Source organism: Curcuma longa, unplaced genomic scaffold, assembly GCF_044706935.1.
Source record: "Curcuma longa cultivar G26 ecotype Majalengka, Jawa Barat unplaced genomic scaffold, ITB_CL_G26_1.1 contig_22437, whole genome shotgun sequence".
In the NCBI taxonomy this organism is placed as follows: Eukaryota; Viridiplantae; Streptophyta; class Magnoliopsida; order Zingiberales; family Zingiberaceae; genus Curcuma; species Curcuma longa.
In genome coordinates this window covers 1-15399 of record NW_027431905.1, presented here as the reverse complement: position 1 = coordinate 15399, position 15399 = coordinate 1, and the positions used below count along the sequence as shown (strand labels likewise).

Genomic DNA, 15399 nt, shown 5'->3' with positions numbered 1-15399 from the left:
CCAGACTAATTTTTCAACCGGAGCTCAATTTTTTTAATATATAATAAATATATATATATAATAAAAATACAATTAATAACGATAATAATAAAAAAATAGGACATCTAAGAATGAAAATATTTAAACATTTTACCAGCTCGTCTTCTGCCATTTTCAGAAGCACATACAGAAATCACATGTCCAATATAATTTTAAGATTATGCAAGATTTTTTTTAAACCAATAGATAAATGAAACTGTGAGATTCAAGAAATAAGAGATTCAAGAAACAACATACAATCACCCAGAACCGATTAACTTTTACCTTTATCACCTTGTTGATAATCCTCCCATCTTAATTCCTCATGACTCTTTTCTTTATACACAGACATTGCACTTATGGATTCCAGCTTGCCAGCAGGCTGACTACTAGTGCCACCATCAGCCTCAGGTGTTGGGCTATATGATGCAACTCTTGTTCCTCCGGGCTGAGTCCAAAAGCTGATTGTTCAAAACCTGGGTTACTAAGGGATGGTGTTGTTGCCTGAGCACCTGCAATATCAAAATACAGAGAAGAAATCTGAGGTACTACTTAAGTCAGCTAGAAAGGCATGCAGCAAATTCAAGAGCAATATATAGCCACCTAAGAGCACTACAATATGGAAATGTGAAAATTTAAAAACAAGGGAATAGAGTTTCTGGAGAAAATGTCAAAATAACTTGCCAAATGGGGAGCCTTGAGCACCAAAAGGATATGGTGATGCTCCAAAAGGTGTACTGCCAAATGCAGATGCGGACTGGCCAAAGGCTGGGGTGGAACTAAAACTGAAAGGAGTATTTGATGTGCCAAAAGCAGAAACAGTCGGAGAGCCAAATGTTGGAACTAAAACTGAAAGGGGTGGAACTAAAACTGAAAGGAGAAGTTTATGCAACATTTAATTCCAACTTCAGATACAGGAATACTTGTACTGATTTAAAAATCATTTCAAAAAAAGTAACTGAGAAAACCATATAAGATGAAAAACTATACCTTCCTGAGCCAAAACCTTAGGCTGTATAGGAGGAAACCGATGGTCCCTCAGAGCACTACAAGAAGACAATTATCCATCATTTACAGTTTCCAACAAAAATACGATTACGGTAATAACACATTATCTATAGGAGAAAAATGATATATCCTTGTGAATGCACTATTTTATCTCATATGCATTAGTCAATGAATTTTATTAATTTGACCACAGAAAAGCAATAGGTTTCAAGGTGGAACTAGTTCAAGATGAAGATTTTTTAGGAGAAAAAACATATTTAAAAAACAGGAAAGGTTTCACTGCTTTCTTCCAAGTCACAAACAATGGGCTGAAACAAAAACAATATGTTCATTGGATATACTAATCAAATTGCAGTGTCCTCTACTCTATGCACATACATATATTGACCAAAATAAAGTTGATGTCAGTAGTTCTGCAATTAGGATCATACATCATTTAGTTATTTAAGGTCTAAGGCACTAATTTTATTAATTCATCTAGTTTGTCAAAGTGTGCTTCAGTGAGAGCATATTAACAAAAAGCAATAAACGAAGAATGTCTATATCAAATTAGCCATAGGAGTATCGTGATTGTAAAATATATGATCAGTTAATTATATTTGTTTACAACTACCGCAGAAATTAGACAAGGTCAGCATATCAAGAGCTTAAAGTCCACAATTTACTTTCAATTAATCAACAAACTGGAAACTAAATCACATTTCCAAATAAATAATGTTGGCAAAAGCAGAATCAAATTCACAGTCGTCTAAAACAGATTTGTTTATACCTAATTGTAAAGCTTGAAGTTGAAGGCAGCGATTGAAGCTTGAAGGCGGGGCCCGGGCGGTTTGGAGGACGCGATCGGCTGCGATCGAAGCTTGAAGCCGGCAATCGAAACTTGAAGGCGGTGAGCGGCGATCGAAGCTTGAAGGCGGTGATCGGCGGCGATTGAAGCTTGAAGGCGGTGATCGACGGCGATTGAAGCTTGAAGGCAAGAAAGTTCGGAGGCGTTGCCGCGGTGCGGTGCGGTTCGGAGGACGCGATCGAAGGAGGAGGATGCGGACGGTGCGCTAACTTAACCCAAAAAAATTAGGGCCATATTCCCTGGGCCGTCGGCCTGATTGCCATGGGCCCCTAGCCCAGGGCCTGCTCTGTGCCTCTGTCAGAAGGGATTTCCGGAGACGGAGCCTGTACAAGATGGCAAGACGCCGGGATTGGGATTTGGGAGACACGTCGAGTCTATCGGCAACAGTGGTGGAGCAGGTTAAGAAATTAAGGAAGGAGAAGGAGTACTGCAAGGGTGTCGCTGGCGGAGCCTGGGGGCGGCACCGGCGCTGGCGGTGCTAGTAGCGGACGAGGTGGCGGCGCTAGTACCTCCTCCAAATGCTACCGAGATCTCAGGGGGGGCTCAAGCCCCCCCTCGCCCCCCTTGGATCCGCCACTGAATGAAATATTTGATAGTATTGTGGTTGCCTTACCACATGTTCAGAGTCGGTCGGTTCATATCAACATCAAATCAAAAGTTGAACAAGATCCTATAAAATGCTACTCTACAAGATTTTATCCGCATCGAAAAGCCGGTCTTCACCGTCGCCGTCGACGACTTCACCATCCAGACCACCGTCACTTCCAACGGAGACGAAGTTGAGATGTGGATCGAAGAAATCCTCCGGATCCACTCCAGGCGCCTCCATCAACTCGTCGTCGGCCTGGACGTCGAGCGGCGCCCCTCTTACTCCCGCATCCAACACCCTGTTGCTGTCCTCCAGATCTGCGTCGGTATGCGTTGCCTCGTCTTCCAAGTCATCCACACCGACTACTTCCCCCACAATCTCAATGTCTTCCTCGGCGACCACCGTTTCACGTTCGTCGGCGTCGGGATCCAAAACCATGCCGGGCTGCTCGACCACAACTGGGGCCTCCATGTGGCCAACACCTCCGACCTCCGTACCCTCGCCGCGAATGGAATGCAGCGGAATGATCTGAGGAACGCAGGGCTGAAGCAGCTTGCGGATGAGTTATTAGGATTGGTTGTGGAAAAGTCGAGTAGGGTCACCATGAGCAACTGGGCAAAGAACACTCTCAGTCACGCACAAATTGCCTATGCCTGCGCCGATGCCTTCCTCTCGTTCGAAATCGGGAAGCGCCTCCTCAATCCACGATTCTGATTCTTCCGAAAATTAGGGCAATGATCAAGGCCGGCTAACTTTTTGCTACTTTTCTCGAATGCTCGCAATGATCAAGGCCGGCTAACTTTTTGCTACTTTTCTCGAATGCTCGCCTTTATGTTGAAATTAGGGTTTTATGAGGCTTAATTTTCACTACAAAAAAAAATCCATGATTAGCGACGGATTTAGCGACCGAAAATATTTCGGTCGTTAAATTAGCGATTGAATTTACATTTCAGTCGCTATTTAGCGACTGAATTTGTTCGATCGCTATTTAGCGACCGAATTATAAATTCGATCGCTATTTAGCAATCGAAAATTTTTCAGTCGTAAATTTACGACCGAAGTTAAAATTCAGTCGCTAATTTAACGATCGAAATGTAAATTCAGTCGCTATTTTAGCGACGAAAATTTAATTGGGTTGGTATTTTTTTGTATCGGATGACAAGGGAAGAATTTAGCGACTAAAATTATATTCGGTCGTTAATATTTAGCGACCGAACCCAATTTCGGTCGCTAATTAGTGACCGAACTCAATTTCGGTCGCTAATTAGCGACCGAAATTATATTCGGTCTCTATTTTAGCGATGAAAATTTAATTGGGTTGGTATTTTTTTAATCGGACGAAGAATTTAGCGACTGAAATTATATTTGGTCGTTAATATTTAACGACCGAACCCAATTTCGGTCGCTAATTAGTAACCGAACTCAATTTCGATCGCTAATTAGCGACTGAAATTGGGTTCGGTCGCTAATTAGTGATCGAAATTGGGTTCGGTCGCTAATTAGCGACCGAACCCATTTTTTCGGTCGCTAATTAGTCATTACTAAACCCGATTTTTTCCTTGGTTTTTTGCCTTTACTTTTTTCCCGAACCCTACGTCGATCTCCTTCTCCGCTCCATTTTCCCGGCGGGATCTCCTTCTCCGGCTTCATTTTCCCGACGAGATCTCCTTCTCCGGCTCCATTTTCCCGGCGGGATCTCCTTCTCCGGCTCCATTTTTCCGGCGGGATCTCCTTCTCCGGCTCCATTTTTCCGGCGGGATCTCCTTCTCCGGTGTCTTAGGTAAACCCTAATTTTTTTTCTCTCCCCTTGTTCCCCTTAGGCGCGTCCCCGCGGTAGCCCTCTTGCGCGATGAGTGGTGACTTTGGTATTGCCAGGTCGCAATGGATCCTGGTGTCACCGTTTCTCACTTGTCGGATGGCGGTCCGGTAGTTCCTTCAAAATGGAACGCTTCGCGAGCAGATGAAAATCTTGTTCGTTTAGGCCTCATTTGGAAGTGCTATCAGATTGTGCAGAAGTTAGGACTTGGTTATTGTCCTGGCTTGCTGCCGCCATATCCACTTTGGGAATATGAGTGGAGGCAGTATACATTATCATTATATCAAGGTTAGGGCTTGGAAACCTCTGATCTTGATGATTGTTCGTTTGGTGGGTATAGACAAAGTTTGCCGCCGGATGTGGTATATTAATTTGACTGGTATATTAATTTCATATAAAAACCTACTATATATATGTACTGTCGCAGTGAATTAAAGGAATTATAATTATATTCATGATGGTTTGATAGAATAATTAATCTCTTGAAGGTGCATGATCTCCACGTTTTTTTTTCAGTTTAAGCATTTGAATGAAATATTATAAACTCTTCAGATCTAGATCAAAACTTTGTTCTTATTTTGCAATATCTCTTACTTCTTTTGTTGTTGTTGGAAGAAATATTATTCGATACAAGTTTGATAGCATCACAGTTCCCATCGTTTTGCAATATTACTGTCTTTTTATTTATTTTTTTCAATTACTTGAAAACTGAATTTTATTAATGGTGAAGTGTGCATGTCCTAAAGAAACTAAGATTGATAAAAAATTTTTATCAATCAACAAGTTTATATAATGTGATTGATGCTAATTTTTTAATATTTCTTTTATTATTTTCAGGTGTACTAGCTGCATATTTTGAGCACCATCTTCAGTTCGTTTGGGATCTACTCTATTTGTGGTACATTTAATTTTGAATTTAAAATATCTTCAGTTTATTTTCAGGTGTACTAGCTGCATATTTTGAGCACCATCTTCAGTTTATAAAATTTTCAAAGGCTTGCTATACATTGGACAAAGAAAGTAAACATATATTATGCAGTTGGTTGAAAGAAGTCAAATTCCCTGATGGTTATTTTTAGGTTGATGCTCTCTAGTAGTTGATGCAACTATTAAGACAGGCATTATACGACAGATGGAGGCGTTTAGAGCGGGTTTCAACCAGGTAATAGCTTTTGAATACTCATTTCTTCCGTGTTATTTTCCATTTCATCTATTTTTCTATCTATTTTTCTGTTTGAGCAGGGTGGAAGCTGAGTCAAAGATTGTTATTATTGATGAAGCTGCACAAATAAAAGAATGCGAATCATTAGTACCCATGCAGATCTCTTCTATAAGCCATGTTGTTCTTGTGGGTGATGAATGTCAATTGCCTGCTCTAGTCAAAAGCAAGGTGCAATTTAGTTTGTCTTCTGCAATCTTAATAATATTCACTCTATCAAAAAGTATCTATAATTTAGTTTATTTCTGTACTAACTTATGGCTATACATTAACTTGTATATCAGGTCTCAGAAAATGCGATGTTTGGTAGGAGTCTATTTGAAAGGTTGAGTAAATTAGGATTCAAGAAACCCCTTCTGAATGTGCAATATCGCATGCATCCATCTATCAGCTTGTTTCCTCTTGAAAGATTCTATAACTCCAAAGTAATGGACCAAATGTCATTAAAAAGGACTACACAAGAAGATTTCTTCCTGGAGAGATGTTTGGATCCTACTCTTTCATAAATATTGTAGATGGAACCGAGAGTTCTGACAGCCTTAGTCACAGTAAGAAAAACGACATGGAAGTTGTCGTTATCTTGCAAATTCTTAGAAGTCTTCATACAGGTATGTGTTGTGGTTTCATATTACTGACTATCAATCAGCTAGCTTTATACTTCATAGTGTTTACAGTAGCTTAACAAATCTCGAAATTACTTTTTACATTCCTTTTCATATATTTCTGTATAAGGGGCCTTAATTTCTTAGTTAACCACTTTGCTCTTCTTGTTTGAACTTTTGTAGCAACCATGAGAAGTAAGAACAGAATTAGTGTTGGCATTATTTGTCCTTACTCTGTACAAGTTGTTGCTGTTGAGAAGCAAGTAAGGAACAGAATTAGCGAAGTTTCAATTCTTCTCTATCTTTGCGTTGGCGAGACTGTCATAGAGAACTACTGCGAGCACGAGATCTGGTCGGAGATGTGTCATCCATTATTATTTTCTGTTTGATCTTTTATTGTAAAAATTATTCCTGTACGAACAAGTTTATCTTTTAATAAAAAAATTAATTTTTTTATCATTTAGATAAATGTGTAATATGGAATTTAAATGTGGAATGTAAATATCGATCGTATGAGAAAATTTTCACTATAAAAATTGTATGTTAATCATGGAATTTTGATAAATTTTTTTTTTAATGATGAAATTTAGCGACCGAATGTGGATTCGGTCGCTAAATTTAGCGACCGAATCCACATTCGGTCGCTAATTTTCACTATAAAAATGCTACAAATTTATAAATTTAGCGACCGATTTAGCGACCGAATCCACATTCAGTCGCTAATTTTCACTATAAAAATGCTCCAAATTTATAAATTTAGCGACCGATTTCAAATTCGATCGCTAAAATTAGCGACGGAATTTGAATTCGGTCACTAATTTTAGCGACCGAATTTAGATTCCGTCGCTAAAATTAGCGACCGATTTCAAATTCCGTCGCTAAAATTAGCGACCGAATTCAGATTCCGTCGCTAAAATTAGCGACCGAATTCAGATTCCGTCGCTAATTAACGACCGAATTTGAAATCGATCGCTAAATTCATTTACGACGAAAATTTTTGCGATTTTTTGAATCGGTCGCTAATTGAATTTAGCGACCGATTAGCGACTGAAAATTCGGTCGCTAATCGATGTTTTTTTTTGTAGTGTTTGGTCTTGTTTGCCTCTTGAATTCTACAACTGCTTCTTGAAATTTGTTGGGATTGCAAATCATTGTCTTCTTCCTTAAAAGATCTTGGTAGTGTTATTCCATGGTGTTTGCTGTTGTAGTTTCTATGCGAACAATATGCTCGGTTCTATGAATACCTCTTCTTGATGCCTGACCACCGAACGCAGAATGTCTGCTTTTAGGCTTATAAGACTATCGCTGAGTGACTGCTTGATGCTGGTAAAATTGGATGGTTATCTTGTGCCGCAATCGTATAACACCAGATAATTCTAGTGCAGTCATTCTTTATGTAAAGAAAATGCCCTCTTTTGAGTTAAGATCTTATACTTGGAATATTTTTACATTTAATCATTTTTAAAAAATATCTTCTAAGATTTTATTTACATGTGAAAATATCTCTAAAGTTTTTATTTCACTTCAAAATACTTTAAAAATACAAACTTACAACGGAAAAAGAAAAAAAAAACAAAAGTAGGGCCATAGTCGTCAATTTGGATTGGACTTGACCCACCCCACATTTAATTTAGATTGGTTGGATTGATATTTTATCAACCTATTTTAAGATGGGTTCAGATGGGTTGATCCACCTAGGCTCGTGAATTGTGTGGGTTGACCCGCGACGGGCTTAGGTTAGTCCATAGATTGAGAAAGTTATTTATTTATTTTAAAATTTAAAATTAAAGTAGAAAACTTAATGAATTAGTAAGTTGATCCATCTAAATTATAATTCAATTTGAACAATTTAAACTATAATCTAAATTTAAAATTTTTAATATTTTAAATATTTTTTATTTTTCGACAGACCCGTGGGTTGGTCCACCAATTCGCAATCCACCTTGGGTTGGAGATTTCCCAACCTGCCAAATTGATGAGTGGCCTGCTCCACCCCGCCATGAGTTGATCACAGTTCTAAGTAGGGTGAACATTAAAAGTATCGATAAATAAATTAAGTGTTTAAATTTATCTATATTCGTTTAATATACACGTGATTAATTAAATAAATAAATTAGAATAATATAATAAATTAAATGAATAAATTTAAATATATATGTGTCTAATTTATTTGTAAACGATGAATAAAATTTATGAATTATATTTATTAATAAAGTTCTTAATAAATTTATAAATAAATTTTAAAAATGAATAAAGATTAATGAGGAAGAACCATTAGCGATCAAGATTGGACTCCACTAAAGATCGGTTGCTATTTAACGATCAAATAAAGTTTGGTTGCTAAAATAGCAATCGAAATATGATTTTGATCGCTAAATTCAATTACGATAATTTTTTTAATTGGTCGTTAATCGAATTTAGCGATCGATTAACGATAAAAAATTTGATCGCTAATCGGTTGTGGCCTTGCAGTTGCAATCCGATCCAATGGGAGGTAAGATAGATGGTGCATTGACAAAGAGTGGAAGGGTCGCCTAAAAATAATATTTCAAAGCCCTGGTGCGCTCTATGTTGCTTGTGTATATAAGACATTGCTTATACTGTATATAACTTCAATCATAGGGTGCGTTTGGTTGGGGGTAATCTGTGATTACCTTGGTTATCCATCTAAGGTAATCAATCAAATCCTTGTTTGGTTTAGGTAATCGCTGATTCTGAAGTAATATGTCATACCCGACACATCAGCATACGTCAGCAAAAAAGGTTATCTAACCCGGAATTAGAAAACCAAGAAAAACTTAGGTAATTGCTGATTCCGGGGTTAAGTAATTTTTGTTTACAAAATTGTCCTCCCCTCACCCCTCCGCGAGCAGCCTTCCCCGATCGCGAGCTTCCTCTCCCGTTGCGTGCGAAAACCTCCTCTCCCGTCCTTCTTGATCGCGAGCGAGTCTCGAGCGAGCCTCCTCTCCCGCGAGCGAAAGCCTCTTCTCCCGTCCCCGATCGCTTCCGCGAGCGAGCCTCCTCTCCCGCGAGCGAAAGCCTCCTCTCCCGCGAGCGAGCCTCTTCTCCTGCGAGCGAAAGCCCTCCTCTCCTGTCCGCTTCCGCTTGCTCCCTTCTCTAACAGCGGCGCTGGCGATTCGAAGCCCTCTTCTGTCTTTCCGTTCATCCCCGCATCGAGCCCTAACCCTAGGTAAGGAGACACACCTAAACTACCTCTTTCTCTTGCTTTGGGCAGCATGAACGCGAGACACAGAGAGAAGCGTGATCCCATGGGCGGCCGACGACGCGATGGCAAACGGCGCGAAGAAGAAGCGGGTAAAAACAAGTTCCAAATCACCATCCACTCTTTCGATTTCAATCTCATCGTCGTCTCTTTCTGTTTGTCTCTTCCGTAGACGAATCGCTTTGCCAGGTTGAGGCATTCCAAGTTCGATGCGGGTCATGAGCAATTGCTCTCTCAGAGTTAGTTTTTTTTTTTCCTAAAAGAACCTATTTTCAGTTCTTTGATTTAGTTTGCTTTTGATCGCTCCTTAATTTGATCGGTTCTTCTGCTTTGTTTGGGGATCAGCTAGGTGCAAGAATGATTGCAAGATTTCTGGTTAGGCTGTAAAACTACATCAAGTAATGGAAGAAAGATCTACTATTCTGATTAAAGGTATTGAAAGAAATGCAAGTAGGTGAAAGTGGCTACTCTGAATCGACTTGTGGCAATGAACCAGCAGTAGCGTTTAGACTCTATCTCAACATTCTCCGCCCTCGAGTCCGCCTGTATGATCTCTATCAGAGCTATCGGGTGTTGACTTAGATGCATAGATGGATGATGTTGCGTATCCAATCAGACTATTTTTGTTGCTCGGGGATCACATTGCATTGTGCCCAAATTGGAGTATTTGTTAAATGGGGTTAGAGAGTTAGCTATTCATTGGGTTGCTTCAGAATTAGTTCATTGTAGATCAACAAGCATCTTGTTGTAGTTGAACGTGGAGAAGGTCAAAGAGAAGAAGTTTTACCAAAGAAGAATCTATGTAAGCACATAAATGTGGTTTAATAGATCTGTGAATAGTTTTGGTGATATTGCTCTTTGCACTTGGTTTAATTGCAGGATAAGGTTCATATTAGTGGACTTCGAATCATTGATCATATTTGAATTTTATATAAATTAGTAATTGGATTTATATAAATTATTCTTGATCTATATATAATAATAAATAGATTTATAGTAAAAGGATTTTGCATTTGTGGTAGTAAGGCACCTATTACTTCAAATCATTTATGCATTTGTGGTCAGAGATTTGAAACCTGCCTCTCGCGTTCTCGCTGCGACCATGGGATCACATCTTAACGTCTGTGTTTTTGGGTTATCATGTAAAAAAACGATGACGACGATGATGATAACAAAGCAATGCAAGAAAGTTGTCATTCGGCACAAATGTTTGTATGATAAGTAAATAACAAAAAATGAATCTGGATGTTGTTATAATTGATTGGCTAATTACTTTTTTATCTAATAGCTCGATCTTTTGAGATAAATAATTAGCCAATCAACTTTAATATGACATATGTAGTAGATAAATAATTTATAATATATATTATTAATATTATAATTAATAATTTAATTTAATTTTAAAAATAATTAAATATCAAATTAATTTAGTTGTAAAAATGACTATAATTGAATTAGGGGTAATATAGTAAATGTGAAAGTAAGTAATGTATTAAGACCTTCAAACGAACAAGGTTTTGTCTCATTACTTAGGATTAAACCAAACAACATTAGGTTATGTTTTATTCCCTATAACCTTGGTTATGTGATTACTTGGTAATCACATAACCAAGGTAATCACGGATGCCCCCTAACCAAACGCACCTATAGGGATCAAATTTTTTGTCAGAAAGCTTTATAATTTTCTTGTAAAGCTTCCGTATGATTTATTTCACAATGAGTCAACATTTGGTCGTTCATTTTATTCATAAAATCTTTGTTCTAGAACTGTACTAGTATTTTTATTTCATATATCCTTTCAAGTGGAAATAATCCATGAAATCTATGAAATTCAAATTTGACCATTTTCATTATGAATTGAAAGAATCTGGTAGTTTTACAAGAAATCTCTAGCAAACCTTCCTACAAGAGAGGTGTGTATGTGTATTTGTGTTTTTTAGAATTTATTTTTATTAAGAAAAGCTCCCTTTGTATTTTACTCAGATTGAATTTGCAATCCAACAATTTATTTGCCCTTAATAGTTCCTACTTCAACAATCTTTAATGGTTATACGGATACCCAAAGCACGAATGTGATGAATGTTTGATCCTGAACCATTCTTGTTAGCCTTGATACAGATATTATTCAAGACTAAATATGTTTCTAGGAAGTGCCTGAATCTTAATTTTGGTTTATGAACTTTATGTTGGTTCAAGAAATTGATAGCAAGTTGTTTGCTTGGTTATCTTCTTTTTCATGATGTCAAGTGACAATTAGCCTTCGATATAAAGTTCCATTATTATCTTGTAGAGCATAAACTTAGAGATTTAGTGCTTATTACTAATCTGTTTACTGCGCTCATGGATGCTCCCGATATCATTTGTCTTTGACTATTTTTTCAATTGTTTCCTTCAACTTCTTATTACTAATAGTCTTCATATTGAAATGCAGAGTGGGATCCATGGGGAGTCCTTGAAGACTGCGAATGCGAGGTCATTGAAGATGACACTCCAATTCCCAAACATGTTCCTAAACACCGACCTTGCGCTATCCCAAAGGAGTTCTTCAGGACTTTGGAGGCAGTCACAGCAGAATCGCTTCCGAAGGATGGATGGAACTGCCCCCAGATAAAGTCTTAAACATGTGGCTTTCACTTATGAAAATAACAGTGGTGGGATTCGAAAATGTCCTATTCCGTGAGGATTCATTCTCAAGACTTTGTTAGACAACTCCACGATGAATCCACGTTTGTGTTCGCGTACTATTTATAGACCTCGGCGACGTCTTAATTCTGCATTTTGAACTGATTCTGATTCTGACTCAGTTTTAACATTGTTTTAAATTGAGCGGTATGCATGAATTCGATGTTTGGCTTTTGGCTTAAATTGATTTGAGTCAATTTGATTGCAAATTTAAGCTAGGTTGAGTTTGAATCCATTGCATCGGCTAGTTGAGCCATTCTGATTTCCATTTCGAACCCGACTCGAACTACATTGAATTTTTCTTGCAATTTAGTCCTCCAATTATCATCATCTTCATTCTAATTCCTGCAACATTCAAAGATCAAGAAATTAATATCCAAAATCATAAATAAAATAGAATGAAGATAAAAATTTCACCCATGATAAAAATTAAGCTCAACAACCCAAATATGACATGAAATGTAATCAATATAGTCCAGAATAATCCCTAATTGACCCTGTCAAATAACGATCTATCAAATCCCCCACACTTATTCTTTCACGTCTCGTGAAAGTAAACCTAAACAAATAAATTTTTCACCCTAGCAATGATACATCAAATTAGAAGTTCATAACAATGAGCTAAATAGAAGTACCAAACCTTAGAGATACAAACAATCCAGAATTCATTTCATACATGGATCAACAACCCAGAAATTTCAATCTACTCTGAATAAGTTAAAAACAATGACCATAACCTCACAGGAGAATAATAGAGTGGCTCATCCTCATAAACAAGTGACAAGTGGAGTGCTCTCAAGCTACTCATGGATCATGCCTTACCATAGGCTTGCTCTTCTTCTTATCTCCACCACTATATATACACAAAGTTGCATAATCATGAAGGCTTATTAGAATTTCAAAGGAAACATGCTAAGAGGAATGAAGCTCAACACAATGTGCAAGGAAAGATGGAAAACAATGCAAAGAAGAAAGTAAGTGGAAGAATTGAAAACACATAACATGTATCATAGATGAGTATAGTAAGCAATGCCCAAGAGAACATGTCATCCAAGCTAGCATGGGGAAAAGCTAATAGCAAGACATACCATTCCATCCTCTCCTAAACTCAAACCATCTCTAATGAAGCTCATAATAGGAGAATTCTAAAGAAACACTTGCTACTAACTATCTTCCATTTACAAACTCTTATTCTCCTATTAACAAAACAACCAATAAACAACACATATTATTCGAAACAACTATGAAACAAAATATTTTTTTTTTGTTTCTTTTCAAAGAACAACATCCTTTTTTTTTTCATTTTCTTTTCTATTATTTTTTTTTCTTTTGTTTTTTTTTTTGAATTTTTTTTTTTTTTCACAGATTTTTTTTATTTTCTATTTTTTTTTTTAACACAGTTTTTTTTTAAACAAAACAAACAATTAAAAATTACAACTACACTAAACAAAACAAATATAATCTATAAACAAACAAGGCAACAAGACTAATACCTACTTAGTTTGTCAATGGTGAAACATTTAGGCATACCCCCACACTTAAACTATTGTCCGTCCCGGGCAAAAACTCATCTCAACAATCAATGTTTCCAATTCCAAGGGAAAAGAAAAACAAAACATGGTATGGTATGGAAGAATGAAACATACAATGGAAGAATTTATTAAGCTACCTAAACTAAGAAAAGAGAATGGATGTGAAACAATGAAATAGCCTTCATAATCAATGTAACTTCATGTTATTGTGATTTCAACAGAATCCGAGCAAGTTCTAGTTTAACATTCTCCATAAGTGCCACTCAATCAAAGAAATCAATCAGGCTCAGTCCTCACTAGGTATATGTAGGTCATCATCTCAACTTATCAAAGCAAAATCCATCCCTAAGTCATATCCTCACGTAATCCACAAACTCTTTCATGCTTTGTAATCTCTAAAAATTTGATAAACTCATTTAACTACATCATCACAACTCCTAAGGTGAATGAAATCATGCATAGGGGAAAATTATTCTAACAAACAAAAAGCAACTCACACAACCTAAATCAAACAAAAGCAAACTCCCAAAATAGACAAGTAATGAAATATGTACAGAAAGAAAGTGAGGTGAAATCGAATACTCCCCTATCAACGTGGGCAGATTGCGTGGTTGAGGTTCACTTCTTGCTCCAAACTTCCTTCTATGGATTATCTTGCGATGGTGCCCAAACTGCACTGACATTACCCTTAGGGTTAGGAATTGATTGTGAGGGTAATTGATTCGATCCTTGTGATTATAGCTGATTCACACTGGATGCGAGCTGACTGATTTGTCTTTCTAAGCTCTGGATAGCTGCATCTGTCCTCTGCTGATGTTGCTGCTGCTGTGAAATCAACTGCTGCATAAGATCCTCAATTCTTGGTCCTGAAGGATTCTAAATTTGTTGTGGAGGTGAGCTGGAAGTAGCTTGATTGTTGTGATACGCAATCGGCCTCTGGAATGCAGGTGGTGGCTGATACTGCTGCTGCTGAAATGAGTTATCGTACCTCAGGTTCGGGTGATCTCTCCAACCTGAATTGTACGTAGCTGAGTGTGGATCATACTTGTATTACTGCTACTGGCACTGAGGACGGGCAGGAAACTGGTTCGCCACTGTAAAAACTTCATCCTAACGAAGAGATGGACATATATCAGTAAAATGCTCAGAACTCGAACAGATACCACAAACCTTCATCATAGGTGCAGAAATAGCGAAAGGGTGGACTGTCTGATTAATTGCCATCTGCCTCACTAGAGATGTCAACTCCTGTATAGTGTTCCTTAAACCCTGCTGCTTTGTGATGGCCAATTGAGCTTCACTAACTCCCTGAGTAACAAGAGCTCTACTCCCGAACTGCTGTGAATTGTCTGCCATATTTGCAATAAGTTCCCTCGCCTGGCTAGGAGTCTTGTTCACCAGTGCTCCTCCACTTGCTGCATCGATCATACTCCTATCCATGGGAAGTAGTCTCTCATAGAAGTACTGAACGAGCAGCTGATCACTGATCTGATGTTGCGGGCAGCTTGCACAAAGTCTTTTAAATCGCTCTCAGTATTCGTACAATGTCTCTCCCACGATCTGTTAGATACCACAAATGCTCTTTCTGATGGTCGTGGTTCTGGAAGCTGGGAAGAACTTTTCTAAGAACATCCTCTTCATATCGAGCCAGTAGGTGATGCAACCCGGTAGAAGAGAATACAGTCAATCCTTAGCTGCTCCTGATAGGGAAAAAGGGAATGCCCACAGCTTTATGTCTTCCTCTGAAATACCATGTGGCTTCTGTTGGCGTTCTGGATCTCCGTCCTGCGATCCGGATTCTATCCGCTCCGAAGAGCATAGAACCCCACAGAACAAAAATTTATCCCGCCTTGGATCAATTGA

At 37.9% G+C, this 15399-nt stretch overlaps 1 protein-coding gene and 2 long non-coding RNA genes across 3 annotated transcripts; all 3 read left to right on the top strand.

The window, feature by feature from the left end:
• The first annotated feature begins 2064 nt into the window (after positions 1-2064).
• On the top strand, positions 2065-3186 carry LOC141817894 (3'-5' exonuclease-like). Its single transcript, XM_074705506.1, has 3 exons — positions 2065-2073; positions 2286-2372; positions 2586-3186. The coding sequence occupies exons 1-3, from the start codon at positions 2065-2067 to the stop codon at positions 3174-3176; spliced, it is 687 nt and encodes a 228-aa protein (XP_074561607.1). The 3' UTR covers positions 3177-3186.
• Positions 3187-4160: 974 nt separating this feature from the next.
• On the top strand, positions 4161-5664 carry LOC141817892 (uncharacterized). The gene is made up of 4 exons (XR_012600880.1): positions 4161-4242; positions 5116-5176; positions 5358-5440; positions 5521-5664. It is a non-coding gene; the product is annotated as an uncharacterized LOC141817892 (long non-coding RNA).
• A 3368-nt stretch (positions 5665-9032) lies between these two features.
• Positions 9033-10124, top strand: LOC141817891 (uncharacterized). The gene is made up of 3 exons (XR_012600879.1): positions 9033-9414; positions 9495-9561; positions 9668-10124. It is a non-coding gene; the product is annotated as an uncharacterized LOC141817891 (long non-coding RNA).
• Positions 10125-15399: the final 5275 nt, after the last annotated feature.